Source organism: Pteropus alecto, unplaced genomic scaffold, assembly GCF_000325575.1.
Source record: "Pteropus alecto unplaced genomic scaffold, ASM32557v1 scaffold12, whole genome shotgun sequence".
Classification (NCBI taxonomy): domain Eukaryota; kingdom Metazoa; phylum Chordata; class Mammalia; order Chiroptera; family Pteropodidae; genus Pteropus; species Pteropus alecto.
Window position 1 is genome coordinate 8,866,535 of NW_006432669.1, and position 12,674 is coordinate 8,879,208.

At 32.9% G+C, this 12,674-nt stretch overlaps 1 protein-coding gene across 1 annotated transcript in view; it reads left to right on the plus strand.

Moving 5' to 3' along the window:
* YAP1 (Yes associated protein 1) overlaps positions 1-12,674 on the plus strand; it is a gene marked incomplete at its 5' end in the record, with an annotated part of 99,537 nt that overhangs the window by 42,794 nt on the left and 44,069 nt on the right. The window contains one exon of the mRNA XM_006907539.3: positions 2,421-2,536. Within this exon, the coding sequence (XP_006907601.2) occupies positions 2,421-2,536 (116 nt within the window). The remainder of the gene's footprint in view (positions 1-2,420; positions 2,537-12,674) is intronic.

Genomic DNA, 12,674 nt, shown 5'->3' on the forward strand with positions numbered 1-12,674 from the left:
GAAGACAAAAACTCTAAAGTTAAATTTATTTTGCATTTTCTTAGGCATCTAAATGGTTCCATGCTTTTGTAGTTAGACAGTTTAGATAATGGCATCTTTATTCTGTAAAGAGATGTAGATGTTTTTAAGTAAGTGGAACATTAGCTGAGGTTATATAGTACAACTCTAAACTTACCAAGGTTCAACAGCATTTTCAGGAGGAGAAATTTCAGTATATGTACCTACGTCAGCAAAATCATTGATCTTATGAGAGCAGTAAAACTATATATTCTCTGTATTATATTCAAAACCCTAATTTATGTAAAGGAGAAAGAAGCCTTAAGAACAGATTTAGGGATTGGCTCCAATATTTTGAGAAGTACTGGAGACAAAGAGCAGTCAGTGGCATACAATTTCATTAAAATTTAAGAGCAACTAATAATGAATCACTGGCCATTTCCTTTCCTGGTTTCTTAACATTATAACAAGCAGTGACAAATATTTGCCTAAATTTTGGTCTTCTTGTGCGTTTTAAACTTATTTCCTTGAGTATGACTATGTTAATTACCATATGTGTATTGCTTGCTATCTATAAGCATTAGAAGGAAGTACTTTATATCTAAAGGACATTTTATGGTTTAATTTGTTCAGTGGATCATTTGGAGGATTGAAAAGGAAGAGGTATAAGCTCTCACTGGGTTTGATAAGGACATCATCTTTTGGAATGAGGTGCATATATATATATATATATATGCAAGACTTGAACAAGGTTTTGGCTATATTGTCTAGACCTGAGCAAATGCTAGTGCTACTGCTAAAGAGAAAATATATGACCAGTGGGGATAAAGGAATACTGATTATTTAACATTTGAGAAATCATGTAATCCACTAAATAAACAAATATTTTCTCTTAATATTTACAGTTGGTCTGTAATAGCCTTGAATTGACAGGTACCATTGTCATTCCTAAGTATACGCATCTTCCATTTTGTTACCTCCCTGTTTTCATTCCTTTTCTGCTTGCCTAGGACCTAAAGGAATTCTTCTCCCATCTTCAGTAGAAAATATTTAAGGGCCATTCTAGCCAGAATCTATGATGCTTTTTTTATTGTGTTATTGATGATATTCTTGAAGATTGCATTCTAGTTCCATGTCAGTAAAGGTAATGACAGGGTGTCATATCCTTACCAAACAATGTTTTTATTTATTTATTTATTAATAAGTTATTTCTGGCCATTCCCCACTCCCCAATTTCAAAAATGATGAGTCTGTGGTAATTTAATAATAGGAAAACCTAGCAAAGCAGAGTTCTGTAATTTTGTCATCTAGAAAGAAACACATTTTGATATCTATCCTTCCCATATGTTTTTAGTACATACATATTTAAACAATACACTTCAAACGGTACATACTGTTTTACAACTGACTTTAAAAAGCTGTATTATGAATATTTTCCATATTATTAAATATTCTAAAATATTTTCAATAGCTGCATTGTAGTCCATCATATAAAACAATATTTATTTAATCCATCTCTATCATTAGATGTTAGCTGGCTTTTAAGTTTTTGCTTTTATAAATTATACAGAAGAGAAGCTTGCATAATGCTTTGAGTACTTCTCTGGCTATGTCTTCACAATAGTTTTTTAGGTAGTTTCATGTGTATAATATTATTAGTTTTTGCTTCACTGAAACAAATTTGCTAGAAGGAGAAAACTAATATTTATTGAATGCTCATATACCAAATATTGTGCTGGATACCTTGTCTTATATTTCATAGACTCTAGCTGTCTTTATCCCAGTTTTATAGATGAAAACTAAATGCATGTCTTAAGATATTTCGCAGTAGGTTGAAAGTATGTAGAATATGTTTAAATGTTTTGTTTAGCAAATAACAAAGACCTTAAACAGTTACAGGAAGTAATAAAAACTTATAGGTGAAATTTTTTATTCTATTTTTGCTTTGGCATTTACAAGACTTAATATCTTCATGTTTCACCTAAAGGGTTTTAGGTCTAAAAATTATGGTAATTGGTATTCTTAACTTAGGGGGGGAAAAATAGGTGATTCCCTTGTGAATTTTCAGTTTTTAGTAATATGACCACTGTTATAGACAAATTTATAAATCACATTTTTTCTTTAAATTAGAAGCAGATAATAATTGTCTACTAGGTGATAATGGTTTCTCTTCACTTAAATTCCAGGCATAGCTTTTTTCAAATCTTGCACTCGTAAGATCTAAGAAATTAAAATTAAGTGATACAAGGATGAAAAATGTTTGCAGAGGAAGTGTAGGAGCAATGAGATGTCACGACTATATGCTTTTGCAAAGCTAGTTTCGACCCCTTTGCCTATGAGTCCGTATCTACCCTATTTTGATAAGTGAGATTGTTGTTTTTAGGACCTAGTATTATCTAATGCACTGGTTTGTTTCGTCTCAGTCACATCGATCAAACAACAACATGGCAGGACCCCAGGAAGGCCATGCTCTCCCAGATGAATGTTACAGCCCCCACCAGTCCACCAGTGCAGCAGAATATGATGAACTCAGCCTCAGGTGAGTGAGACACTGTAATCAGACCACACCGATTAATGCTCGTGCATTGGTAAAACTTCCTTTGGAAAATGGTAATTATTCTTTTAGGGAAACTGTAACATGGGTGATGGTTATTTTTCATTCAGTTTCATATGAGAGGCTTTATTTCAAAATAACATGCAATATGCCAAAGCATGGTTTAGTCATTAATACATAAAGGGGCTGGTGACTAAAAGCCAACAGTATTTAAAGTTTCAGTTCTGAAGTGAGTATCTCAAATTCCTAATTTCATTCATTTTGACATGCTTGTGATTTCTTCTGTTTTCTTGTGTCTGACATCTTAAAATTGAAGACTTCCCCCTTCCTTTTGTGGTTTGGATGTGAAACCAAACTGGTGTTTTAACCCCCTACCTTTTAAAAGCAGATATTCGTTCTACTTTGAGATTAACTGAACGATAGCAACTTGTAAACCCAAGACATCCTTCTTATGTCTTGTATGTGTTATTGAACAGATTTCCACCTTTTTCACAGAAGATACCTGAGTATAAATTTTTTTCTGCCTCTTATTTGGCATTTTACTTAAATTGCCATTTTTCTCATCTGCATAATGACAAGTGACAATGCCCCTTACTATAGAGAGAAAGATATTAAAGTAAATAATATGGTACATATAAAGCTTTTATTACAGTTCTAGTACATAGTAAGTACTAAATAAAGATTTAGTTTAATTCCTTCTTCCCTAGTTAAATACCGTCTGGCTCCTTTTTTCTTTTTTATGTGGGCCCAAGTAAGGCAATGGCTACCCCATTATGCATCTTTGTGCAGATTAGGAAAAAGTATCCTTTCTTCTGGGAAGATGCAACTCCATGCCTGGCATCAGGGACTGGAGCACTGGGGCTTGATTTCTGACCACTTCCCTGCCCTCCACACTTTACCCCTTTTGCTGAGTGCCCTGGTTCAGAGTATGGATGACAACAGTAATTTGCAGCCCTAGTGGCCTTAATGGCTTTGTTCTTCACAGCTCATACATCTTCCTGCCCGACAAACTGACACATAATATTGATAGCTGCACTATAGATTCTCTTAAATAGCAGCCTTTGGCTAAGGACTGATTGCAGTTAGGAAGGTGGTACAGTTAGTTGACAAAAGGATTCCTTGACTTGGAGAGCTCACAGAATTTTAAATATCCTTCTGAAACTGAAGACAATGACACATTGGAATGTTTCTACTGTTCTATAACTCTATTCTTGCTTTTGGTGGATCGAACACTTTTCTAAAGAGTTAAGTGCTAAGAATGAAAATCTAGGTAAGGTTCATAAGTAAGCTTTTCCTGTCATATACTTAGTTTACGTAAATTCTTGAAGTAGGATTATTTCCTTAAATCTTCCATTTTAGCTTATTTTAATCTGAATACATTTACTTATTCTCAGAATCTTATGTGGGACATTTAATTTAAATTTTAAAAATTTAAAGGCAAAAAATTATGTGTGTATTTATTAACTAATATTTTACTTGGCAACTATTTTTTTAATTATCACATTTTCAAATAAAAGTTATGAAAGCTGCCTTATTTCTGTAGTCCAAAGAAGATGATTGAGATTATTCGTTTTGTCATCCTCCACCTAAAACTATACCTAGGAAGTTTGTAACTTCTTGATTTAAATTTTATTTTGAGAGACTAGGTATTTTGCATCAGCAAAGTTTAATTGTAATTCTCTCAGAACATTGTTTATTCCTATTAAATTTTCTGATGGTAGTGGTCTAAAGAAATGGGGAGAGTTTGTTTTCAAATTTATCTTTAAAATCAAAAATATATATCAAATTTGTTTTAGTGGGTTTTAGAATATTTGTGTATATTTTATTTAAGCTCTGTTTTGTTTATAAAATACAAAATGTGTTTTTATACACTTCATATAAGTTAATAGTCATGTTTAATTAAGAGCTATATTTTTATATTTTCCAATTACAGTTGACATACAATATTATGTTAATTTCAGGTGTACAACATAGTGATTAGACATTTATATACCTTACTAAATGATGCCCCCGATAAGTCTAGTACCTATCTGACACCATACATAGTTATTACAATATCGATTATATTCCCTGTGCTGTACTTTCTATACCCATGACTAATTTTATGACTAGCAATTTATATTTCTCAATCTCTTTCACCGTTTTCGCCCATTCCCTCCACTTCCCTCCCATCTAGAACAGCTGTATTTAGTAAAGAGTGGTGCAGGAGCAATTTGAGTAGACTGTGAAGAAGCTTGATTGTAGTGAGTGAGGAGTGAAAGTGGGACAAGTATGAAGAGAAGGTTGGAGATAGAGTTGAAGGGAGGACCTGAAATGGTAAAACCACCCCAAAAGAGACTTGAGCATGTTTAAATGGCAATTGAAGGTATTAAATAAGAAGAAATCCTATTTATATACCAGCCATTCTCTTAGGTCTCATTGTACAATCTCATTTAATTCTCATACTGGCCATATAAGTTAGGTGCTGTTATTAGTCTCACTTCACATCTGAGAAAATTTGTTCATAAATACAAATGGGTCTAAACTGTCAAATCAGTTAAGCTATCGATAACACCTATATAGTAAATGCCTCTTGTTTACTCTGAATTACATACACGAGATTGTCGTCTTGCATTTCTTCCATTTCAGTGGACATTTAAGAATAGAGGACTTCTACATGGCATTGAAATGCTTTGGAATGAATGTCACAAGAACTGTGATCTTGATATACCTCATGTTCACATAAAATTGTAGCCAAAATGTCATGTTAATAAGGTTTCAACCTCGGGGCTTCTCTTTCTCCATCTGGAAGGCACCCGCAGTACTTGCAGGCTGTGCATTCTCCAGCGTAGCACAGTTTCTCAGATGATCCCTCTCTCAGTCAGGAGTTTCTCCTTGAGAAAAGCAGCAAACATGCTGATTATTTGTGCTTGGAAAATAATCTTTTAAGGAGTTTTTAAAACCTGGAGACAGTGAGGAAAGAGATTTGTGAGGGTATTTAAATAAATTTATAGGGCATTTACTGTAACAAAGCAGCACATTTGTTACAGTAAATCAGGGTATCTACAGACAGTTTTCACCCTGAAGGGAATGCCTTCTAAGTCTGCTAATCTTTAGCCTTCAGATAAAAGAAAGCTATACAGCTCTTTTTAAACACTTTACTTGGTTAATCAAACTAAATGCAACTTGATTTACATTTTTATCATTAATTAAACTAGAACTTTCTAACTTTGCGCTTTTTAAAAAAGAATTCTCGTGCAAATATTTGAGACCAGCTTTGTGTTCTGCCCTAATTATTTCTAGTCAGACCACTTTCCTTAAAATACTGTAATTTTTCTCTAGACTCTCCAGACCTAACTTTAAATAGTGGGCTAGATTGAGTGATTTTTTTAAGGTTCTCTCCAATTGTAAGGCTTTATGGAATCCTATTTCTTTTATTCAGTCTAAAGCAGTTTAACAAAAATGATTAGTTTATTTTTGTTTTTACAAGTCCTTTTTCAAAATGTGAGGTTCAAATGATGGATTTCATTGCTCGACTAGAAACTTGTAGTTTGTAATTAGCCAAATTTCTAAGTATATATAATTGAGAAAGCACTTAAAGGTGCACCTGGAAAGGGTCCTGGAGGCAGGAGCTACTCCATTTAATTGGCAAATAAATGACAGTGAACTTTGTGAAAAGAATTTGAATTAAATTAAATTTAAAAATGAAAGAAAATTTCAATAATTTAGTAAGATAATGGTTCTGTTTTACTTTATGTTAAAATATGTAATAATATATATACCCTATTCTGTTAAATTATTTGAGATGATTGCTCTTTAGAAGTTCTATTAAATATATATGGTTATAGCATATTAATTTAATAGCCTTTTGATATATACTTAGGATCTATATAAAATAGTTTCTCTACATACTGAGAGTTATGTAAACATTAGTGATTTTTATGCTAGACATTAGAAAATAAGGCCTTGGGGAGAGAAAAGTGTTACTTCTTTAACCAGCTCTATTTGTATGAAGATGTTACATTTTTTGGTAATACCTTGTTAGCAGTGACCACAAGATTGCTAAATCTTAAAGCAACAATAAAGTCAAGAAGTATACTCTCTTAATAATTTAAAAATAACTTGATGCCAAAGGGCTGGTAACTGTTTAGGAATATTAAAAATCATAAGTTATGATTTAAATTAAGCAAAATCAATTAACCTAATTATCAGCTTTAAAAACATTCCTTTGATAACAATCTGAAGTCAAATGTCTTATTACCACTAGTTTTAAAGGATTCGTTATTTTTAAGTTTTAAAGTCAGACATTTATTTGACTAATGCCTAGATCTACCACTTTAAGATTTCCCTATAAACCTACACGGAATTCCTAGGACATACCTCAAGATAGGTGGAGAAAGGTGATACATGTTAGAGGAATGTGCTAACCATCTTCATTGCAGGAGGGGAAAATGTTGAGAAGCAAGCAGAGTAGTAGTACAGAGCTGCCTTAATGTTTGTCTGCTTTATTATTCCTACTCTGTCAGAGCGCAAAAAGACCAAATGGAAAAGAAATATTATTACCAAGAAAAATGACAGAGAATAGATGTGAAATATAAAAATGACAGGTAAGAGGTAGGTGTAAGATTTTTAACTTTAAAAAGCCCAGAAAAGGGAAAGGATGTGTCAGAAGTTGCAAAGTTGACAGTAGGTTTCAAGAGTTGGTAATTCCTATGTATTGTAGTTCACAAACTTTGAAGTTCTACTTTTCACCATTGGAGCGAACTGAGAAGGAATTAGAAGAGAGGGTTAAGATCAAAGTCTCTTGGAGTCTGCTGGACATGGATTTGAATCCCAGCCCTGTCACTTACTGCTTATGAGATCTTGGACAAGTTACTGCACTTACCTGTGCCTTGGTTTCTTCACTTGGAAAACGGGGCTAACAATATAACACTGAACTTTCAGGGCTACTGTGAAGATTAAATAATAGAACCTATATAAGGTGATTGGCACATAGTTAGAAATTATTGTTAATAAAGTATAGTGGTTATGATAATATATTGCATATATAATAGATAAGTAAATGTGATCTGTATTTTATAAATTAATTGGCTTATATTAACTAGTTGCCACTGTTTCTTCATTTAAAATAATTTTAAAAATCTGCTACCACATTGTCTTGGGGCTACATTTACATGAATTTACGTGAGTCACATGTTTATGGTTATTTCTAAAGTTCTTGATTATTATAAAATAGAAATTATTTGTCAATCTGAAGACACAGTATATGTAACAAGACTGTATTGAAGTATATCAACAGTATTTAAGGAATAAAAGTGTAGCAAAGCCCAAAGTCAGAGCAATGAGTGAAATAAAAGTCAGAGACAGTATATTTTATTATTTACTCTCAAGCTCCTAACTTAAATGTCTTTTAAAATTGTATTTTCTCACCTGGAAATTTAGATAAATTAAGAAAAAATGGCCACAGGAAAGGGGAAGGTAGTAAAAAGCAGAAATGATAATAATCTAGAATCAATAACACTAATTCTTAAGAAACCTAGTTATTTTATATAATTTGTCTTGATTTATTTGATGATTAAGTTCCTGAAAAATGGTTAGTAATATAGAAACAAGAACCATTTTTCTTGTTTAAAAGTATGGACCATACATTTCATTTTAATAAAAGAAATAAATAATAAATAAAGATAAAAATATTTGTGAAATAGCAAAAATAATTCAATGAGAATGTCCAACCAAGTTGCAGATGATGTTAGCTTGCAATTATCGTATCTTCTCCAGTACTGTAGTTCTTCCAAAGTCTTTCTTAAACCCTATGATGCCTTACACATGGCACTTTTTAATCTTGATGGCTTCTTGACCTTGCTGCTTAATGAAGCATGCCACTTATGTCAGGGCAGCTAATAGCCTGTTTTACTTTGTGAGAACGTCTCACTCCTTTTCTACTGGGGATCACTTTTGATGTTAACAGATTTCAGTCATGATTTTTAACTTAACAGTATTTTCTAAATAATATTAAAACTCAGATTACCGGGCAGGGCAGCAACATTTGGCAAATGGAACAATAGGTATTGGCTGATAAATTGTCATTCTTTGTGCCCAGTCTACCCAGCCGGGCATCTAAAATAAGTTCCCAGCGTAAGACCCTTTCCTGCGCACCGCCCCCCCGCCCCCGCCCCACACAAATACATCAGACAAACTTGGCATGTATAATCTATAACATATTTAAAATATTCATTTCTTTTTTGAAGAAACCCAAATGAATAATTTTGAAAGGCGGATGTATAGTGTTATTTCGGTTTTTAGTAGCTTCAGATCAGTTTTTTTATAATGCTCCATTTTTAAAAAAATTATTTTAATTTGAGAATCATAATATCCAAAATAATTATCTAAATATCAAATGTGTTAGGGAATATTGTGTTCTTATATTTAGTTATTTGCTTGATTATTTTAGGTAAGGTAATTTTTTCCTGCCTTCTTGGCTTATTTTAAAAGTTATCTTCTAAAGCAAGGAACGAAATATAGAAACTCAAGACTTTTGAGTTCCCTTTACCTGACCTTAGAGCACAAATAAATATATTTTTTAAATTTATTAGAACTCTATGAAGTAATTGAGAAAGGATAGTTCATTTGAATTCTGAAAGTTACTAAGTTTTTAGTGTAACTGAATTTAATGAAAAAGAAAAGGATATAAGCTTATTTCTGTTATTTTAACCAACAAACTTAGAAAAGTAGAAAGATGCTATAAAAGAATATAAAGAAAAAAAATTTGGATACACTATTATCATTACCACCAGCCCTCTTAGTAAAATAAGTTATTAGATAGTGGTGCTTAAAAATAGAAGTGTCCCTGTTCAGCTTTTCCTCTGTGATGATTTGCAGTATTTTGTAAACTTCATTTAGCTTTGGAGAGAGGATGAAAAAGAGATTATAAATTATTTACACGTAAGAACCAAATAAATGCCTGTTTTATTTCCTTCTTTATAAGTGTTGGAATATTATTTTTCTCTTTCCCACTGATTTCTAAATCCTTCTGGTTACTCTATCGCTACAATAACTTTATGACTCATAAGAGGAATATTTGTGTGAAAGATTAAGATGCTAATTCTTTAAAAATGATATCCATTGACTACCATATATAGGCAGCATCAGTGAAATGAAAAAATCCTGCAACAATAGACAGAATTTTCCTAAATAATATTTTATTTTAATGTCAATCAGGTAAGGGGGTAGAATAACTTACTTTAGGTTAAAATTTTAACAAAAGGTCATTGCTTAATTTGAACATTCTGAAGTCTAAATGAGCTTAACAGAAAGCTAATCTTTTATGAATGTACTTACTGAAACTCTAAGCTATTAAGTTAAAATCTAAAAGAATCAAGTTGCACTGAAGAAAGTCTGGAGAGTTGCATATTAGGAAGTACTCCGAGCTTATACTTGGTCTTTTTCTCTTGAAAGTTCATCCAGCTGTAACAAATAGGAAAATGATTTTTCAGAAAGTCATTTCACCTTGAGATAATTGAATTGTTCCCTTTTTAAATCATTGATTCAATTAACATTAAAAGTCCTACTTTCAACTACGTACTGTAATGTCCACTGGGATTGCAGAGTGAAGTTGAAACATTTTTTCACATATAACTATAGCAATAAATGTTGTGGCAGACATGCGCCGAGTGCTGAGAAAGAGGAGGAATATGTGAATCAGTAGTCAGGAGAGTAAAGAAGACATCTTTAAAGAGGCAGAGGTTCATTCATTCCATCAACAAATAGTTAATATGTGCCAGGTACTATTCTAAATCATGAGAATACAGAATATAAACAATATACAGTGTGTCAGATAGTTAAAATAAAAAGAGAAAAATAAACCTGTTAAGTAATGGTCAGAGAGTGATTGGCTGGGAGGGAGATGATTTTACATAGATTCTCCAGTGAAGCCCTCTATAATTGATACCTTTTGAGCAGAGATCTGAATGAACTGAGAGGCATGCAGATAATCTGGGAGAAAGGGGAGGAATGTTCCATGCTTAACACAAGAGGCAGTTCATAGGTGCTGAGGCGTGTTTGGGGAACAGTAAGGAGGCCGTTGCAACTATAACAGAGTCAGTGAAAGGTAGCATGGAAGCCATATTATATAGAGACTTACAGTTTTGAACAGAGTGATATAATCTGAATAAGTTTGTTTTTTTTGTTTTTTTTTTTTTAAGTAGGATGATTAGCTAGGGGCAATTGCAATAACTTCGGGGAAAGGATGGACCAGTTTGGTAGAGCTGGAAATGGTGAGAAATGGTTGGATTCAGGACCTGAATTTGAAGATGAGTGGGAATTAAGTTTGCTGAGGAAAGGGGAAGTAAAGGTAGAAGTTAATATGTGAGAAATTACTGAGGCCTAAAACTCTCAGCACCACCACATCACTAGTGATGGAATGGCAGAGAAATGAGACTAAAGACATTTGCAGATTTTTGTGTGTAAGAAATTTGAACTTTATCCTGTAAAATTTGAGAGACCATTAAAAATATGACTCTTCCCTAGGATCCTTTCCCTATGGGAGGGAACCTTCTGTACAGGGTCCCTGTTTTTGTTAGAAGATCGTTTCATGTTTGAGACCCAGGTTTATTTTCTCATAAACCTGCCTCTTTATATTATACACAAATTTTGTAAGTTAAATACATTATTGGAACAAAATGACAGAATTATTTCGAGAAAGAATAAGGAACTGAATTTTTTTTTGAATACCAAAAGCCCTGCCCTGTATCAAGCGCTTTCTCCTTCAGTTCTCTCAACAATTAATTGAGAAGAGTGTTTATCTTCATTGTCTAGATAAAAAAGTGAGCATCAAGCAGATTTAGAAACTTGCCCAAAATGAGAAGGCTAATAAATCTTGGATCCAAGATTTGAACCCAGGTCTGTCTGACTCAGAACCTTTTACAGTTTTCTCTTAACTGTGCTGTATTTCTAGATTTTAACGCTGAAATTATGTTTAGTTTTATTTCTAATACATCAACGGTAATTTTTTAAAACCGAGTAACCCATTTAATGGTATTTTTGCTCTATATTGATAAGTTTGCGTTAATGATAACTTGTTCTATCAAAGAGTTTAATAAAACAAGTAAACCTTGTTGATTTTCTGTATTCCAGATCAGTGGGTCTCAATTTGCAATGTGTGGAAGAATTGCCTAGGTATTTGTTAAAATGCAGATTCTGATTAATTAGATCTGGAATGGGACCTGAGATTCTGCATTTCTAACAAGTTTCCAAGTGATAACAATACTGCTGGTTCTTGGACTACACAGATAGAATGGTAAACTTAAAACCATAGAAACATTAATGATCTACTTTTATTCCTATTTTTATTTTTATTTTCAGTTGGAATAAAAACTTTACTGAATGCCTAAAATATATGAATAACTCCATCATTTCATATGAGAGCTTATTTAATATAAAAATCCTGCAAAATGTTATCAACTTTTTTTTTTTAATCTATGATTTATAAAAGCACAAACTGAGGATCTAAGGGATTGTGACTTGACCAAGAACAATCAGTCACTTTTGCCACAAATAAGTTCTTAATTATTTCAGTTCAACAAACTTTGGTTTTGTTTGGTGGCAATGTTACCTCTGGGGATACAAAGACAAAAAATAAATAAATAAAGGTACTTACTTTAACCCTTAGAGCCTGATGGGGGAGAGAGAGCGGTGTAGGCAAATTAGGGTATAGAGAGGCATCTGCTCCAAATGGGACATGCGCAGTGGTTGGGGGCACAGTATGCTAATGACTAGAATACAGGTAAGTAGAAGTGCCAGATGCATGGGCCAGAGTTTCGTCTTAATCTGCTACTCTGAACATTGTTATCTGCAGGGGAGTTGGGCTCATCAGAATGTTCTGGTAGTTTGTCAGAAGAATCTTCCAGCTACCTGTAAGACATAGAATACAAGGGAGGAAAAAGGAATAAGCTGACCATCACTCTTAGTATTTGTTTGCCTGAAGCAGATTTTCATTAGTATATTTATAATCTTTTTAGTTTCCAGTTTCTAGGCCAATACGTAAAAATGACACTGCCTAAGCTCATGATTTAGAGCTGCATGCTTTAAGTCAATTTTTGCCCTGAGAATAAAACTGTTACTATGGAAACCAGAAAAGATTTTTTTT